Genomic DNA, 3892 nt, shown 5'->3' with positions numbered 1-3892 from the left:
GGGGGGGGGGGGGCAGGAAGGCTGGGGGCTAACTGCGTGCTGCTCTCACGTGTTGAGGACGGGGCGGTGGGAGCGTGCTCCCCTTCCCCTGTCTGTAACCGCTCCGGTTTGGGCACTGGAGTCGCACGAGGGCAGGGCAGCAGCTGCTTTGAGCCGCATGCAAGTCCCTGGTTGGAAGGCACGACCCGGGTAACGTTGCAGGAAGCGAGTCCTCGCTGTGTGCCGTCACCCTGTGCTTCTGGCTGAGCTCTGACTGGGGATCCTGGAGCTCTGGGTGCTCCTGGGTGCCGGGTTGCTGCAGGAGGTGGCTGGGCGAGGCGGTGCTGCGCCTCGGGTGCCCTCTGTTTGCCAAGCCCCAGTGACCAGAAGCAGCAATCTGGACAACTTTAAAACCCCAAATAACAAAAAGCGAGCTTCGTGAAAGGGGGGGGGGGGAAACGGGTTGGTCGCCGTAAGTGATTGCGTGTGAACTCTTGTCTCACCCTGCAGGTTTCCGCTGGGGGCAATGCTCGAACGTCCAGAAGCAGCAGCAGCAGCAGCAGCAGCAAGCAGAAGGAGGTGAGGGCTGGTGCTGAGCGACCTCTGTCTGCAGGTGGGCTGGGATCCCTGGGGGCCCTTGCAGTGCTCCAGCAGTTGGAGCTGCCGGGGTCATTTGGAAGCAAAGCTCTGCTCAGGAAGAGAGCGTTAGGAGGAGGGTTTCGGTCTTGGGTGTCCCTGTAGAAATAGGGGGTTTGGAGCTGGTCCCCAGTTACCCACCGAGGATTTCTTATTCTGTGAGAGGAGGAAGGCTGTAGAACAGGAGGAGGTCAGGACTTCTCCATCCACGTTCCCCTTCCACGCAGAGGGGTTCCCCGTGGGCTGTGTGTCTTGGCCTCCGTGCTGGTTTGGAGAGGAGCCTGGGGCCGATAGGCTCGGCTCTGAGTCAGCGCTTCTGCAGGGGGGTCTGATACCTTGAGCTTAGAGAATGGAGAGCAGGGAGGGTGATGAAATGCTGCAGCAGCCCCGTGGGATCACGGCAGAGCTCCCCAGGGCCAGCAGCGGGTCCCTATGGAAGAGGAGGCCGAGCTGAGCTGGTGGCATTGCCGGAACAGAGCGCTGTGGCAGCAAGGAATGCCTCCTTGTGCCCTGTGCCAGCCGTGCTGGTGTTCAGAACCATGCAGTGCAGAAATGGAAGCGGTAGCACGGGGCAGTGGAAGGGAAGGCCGCCCTGGAGGCAGTCAGGTGTCCATGGGATGCAAAGCCTGCCCTGGCTGGGCTGTGTGTCCTCCCCTCCCTGCAGCTGCCATGTGCGGGTGCCTCCCGTTGTGCTCGGGGGTGGGTGGTCGCTGTGGGATGCCGGGCTCGCTTACATCCGTGCTTTTCCACCTCGCCAGGAAGAAGAGCTGTTCCCGTTCAACCTGGACGAGTTTGTCACTGTGGACGAGGTGATAGAGGAGAGCGAGCCTCCCGTTCAAAGCCAGCGCAGTCAGCCCAAGGGGAAGAGGAAGGAGGGTGCCAGGAGCTGCTCGGAGCCCGGCTCCAAGAGGAGGAAGGAGAGGAGCTCCCCGCAGCGCCTGGCGGAGAGCGAGCTGTCCTTCGTCATGCTGGATGAGATCGGCGAGGAGGAGGAGGAGGAGGAAGAGGAGGCGGGCGCGCAGCTGGGGATGCTGGTGGTGGACGAGGTGCTGGAGGACGAGGAGCTGATGGCCGAGGTGGCCAAGGACCCGCGGGGGCTGGTGACGTTGGACGAGATCACGGAGCAGGAGGAGCCGGGCTCGAGGCGGGGGGGGGGCGGCCCCCCCCCAGGCCCCGCGCCCGGGGGGGGGGGGGGGGGCCGGGCTCGAGGCGGGGGGGGGGCGGCCCCCCCGGCTCCGCTTCGGAGGAACGGGATTTGAAACCGGAGCCTTTGGTGACGGTGGATGAGATCGGGGAGGTGGAGGAGCTGCCGCTCAACGAGCCCACGGGGCTGAGCGTGGAGGACGGGCTGAAGCAGAAGGAGGAGGAGGAGGAGGAGGAGGAGGAGGAACCCGGGGACTCAACGTCCTGCCCGGTGCCCGAGGACCCCAGCGCTTTGGTGACGGTGGACGAGCTCCACGAGGAGCACGAGGACAGCGCCATGGTGACGCTGGACGAGGTGCACGACGACGACGAGGATTTCCTGGCGGATTTCAACCGCCTGAAGGAAGAGCTGAACTTTGTGACGGTGGATGAGGTTGGGGAGGAGGATGAGGAGGAGGAGGAGGAGGACGAAAGGGCTTTGCCAGGGGAAAACCCCAAGGAAGGTCGAGGCGATGAAGATGTCGCCGCTGCTGTGGGACCAGAACAAGAAGCGGCTGCGGTTCCAGGACCTGACGAAGAGGACATTGTCGCTGTTGCGGGGCCAGAGGAGATGGAAATTCTGGGTGGTACGCATCCAGAAGAGGAGGACGTCGGTACAACCTCCAAGGGAAAAGGTGAGGAACCCTCAGTACCTTCCAAAGGGGACGGAAATCGGGTGCTTGGAACCGCTGCGTGGGGAGGGGATGGAGAGAGGCGTGGAGCGAGGAGAGGAGGCTGGGAAAAGCAGATGTCCAGTGATGGGAATGGAAGAGAGGGAGGGGGGAGCAGGGATGGTGGTTGCAGTGCGTTGCAGAATGGGTCTGGGTGCGGGATGGGGTCGGGAGAGGGGTAGGAAAGGTGTAATGGAGCCGGGCAGAGCTATGGATAACACGGAGGAGGGAGCTGCAGGCTGTGGCAGCCTGGGCCTGCTGTGATGCAGAGCGGGGCCAGCACCACGTCAGGGGGTGCAGCACCTCCCCTGCGGGGACAGAGCGGGGCAGGCTGGGGCTCTGCAACCTGGAGGCTCCGTGGGGCGGGGGGGGGACCTTACAGCGGCCTTCCAGGACAGCGGCCTTCCAGGACCTGGAGGGGCCTACAGGAGAGCTGCAAAGGGCCTGATTGTAAGGGACAGCAGCAGGGGGCCATGGCTTTGAAGTGGAAGAGGGCAGATTTAGAGCAGATAGGGGGAAGAAGTTGTTGATGTGAGGGCAGCGAGGTGCTGAGCAGGTCACCCCGTGGCCGTGGGTGCCTTCCCATGGTGGGGAGCAGCACGGCGCCTTGCCCCCCCCCCAGCCCCCCCATCCTCTCTTGCAGGGCTGGATTACCTGCTCCCCAAGGCCGGCTTCTTCTGCCAGATCTGCTCTCTGTTCTATTCGGACGAGACGTCGGTGAAGAACCACTGCCGCACCGCGCTGCACCAGCAGAACGCGGAGGTGAGGTGGGGGGGGGGGGGTTCCCCGGGGCTGGGGCTTCCCACCTCAACCCCTCCCCCCCAACCTCACTGTGCCCTTGTTCCCGCAGAGGTTCATGGCCACGCAGAAGGAGGAGGAGAGCGGGGGGGCAGAGCACGGCCCCAGGTGACGGGAGGAGAGGAGCGGAGCGTCCTTGCAGCCCCTGCAGCGCGGGGCCTCGTGTGTTCTGCGGCCGAGCCCTCGGTGGTTCTGTGCCCCTGGCAGCTCCTTGGTGTTGGCTGGAGCCGAGCTCGGGGGGGCGGACTGAAAAACCCACGGGGGGGTGGTGGCTTTGGTTTGTGTCCCCGAGCACCTGACCCCACCCCCTGCTTGCCCTGCCATAAACGCCCTCCTTGTACAGCTGCCAGGACCTTGTGTGTGTGCTGCTGCCGCGGCTGCTCTCCCCAGCTGGGCCCAGGGGATCCCCTCCTCCCCCTGCCCCGCACTGTGACCCACTTGGGCACATGGAGTTGGTTCACTACGGCCCCACACATCACCACGGGGGGGCGGGGGGGTCCATTGAGCCTGCGTGCGGCTTGGAGGGGGGGGGGCTCTGGTTCCCATTGGGCCCCCCATCCCCTAGGGTCTCATGAACCATCCCAGCTCATTGGAGGGGATCTGTGAGGATCTCCCCAGGGCCCTGC

The 3892-nt window shown here is 64.7% G+C and overlaps 2 protein-coding genes across 6 annotated transcripts in view; both read left to right on the top strand.

Moving 5' to 3' along the window:
- ZNF638 (zinc finger protein 638) overlaps positions 1-1739 on the top strand; it is a 29090-nt gene extending 27351 nt beyond the window's left edge. For 4 of the 5 annotated variants that reach the window (XM_021394760.1, XM_021394757.1, XM_021394762.1 and 1 more), the window contains exons 22-24: positions 136-142; positions 484-558; positions 1374-1739. In XM_021394760.1, the coding sequence (XP_021250435.1) occupies positions 136-142; positions 484-558; positions 1374-1591 (300 nt within the window). In that variant the 3' untranslated portion in view covers positions 1592-1739. Of the gene's footprint in view, positions 1-135; positions 143-483; positions 593-1373 lie in introns of all 5 variants that reach the window. The other variant, XM_021394761.1, reaches the window with a different exon arrangement.
- Positions 1644-3613, top strand: LOC110398141 (zinc finger protein 638-like). The gene is made up of 4 exons (XM_021395521.1): positions 1644-1720; positions 1786-2432; positions 3112-3230; positions 3319-3613. The coding sequence occupies exons 1-4, from the start codon at positions 1644-1646 to the stop codon at positions 3376-3378; spliced, it is 903 nt and encodes a 300-aa protein (XP_021251196.1). The 3' UTR covers positions 3379-3613.

This window comes from Numida meleagris, chromosome 4 (genome assembly GCF_002078875.1).
Source record: "Numida meleagris isolate 19003 breed g44 Domestic line chromosome 4, NumMel1.0, whole genome shotgun sequence".
Taxonomy (NCBI): domain Eukaryota; kingdom Metazoa; phylum Chordata; class Aves; order Galliformes; family Numididae; genus Numida; species Numida meleagris.
Note: the sequence above shows the minus strand (reverse complement) of the source record. Positions and strands in the feature narration are given on the sequence as shown.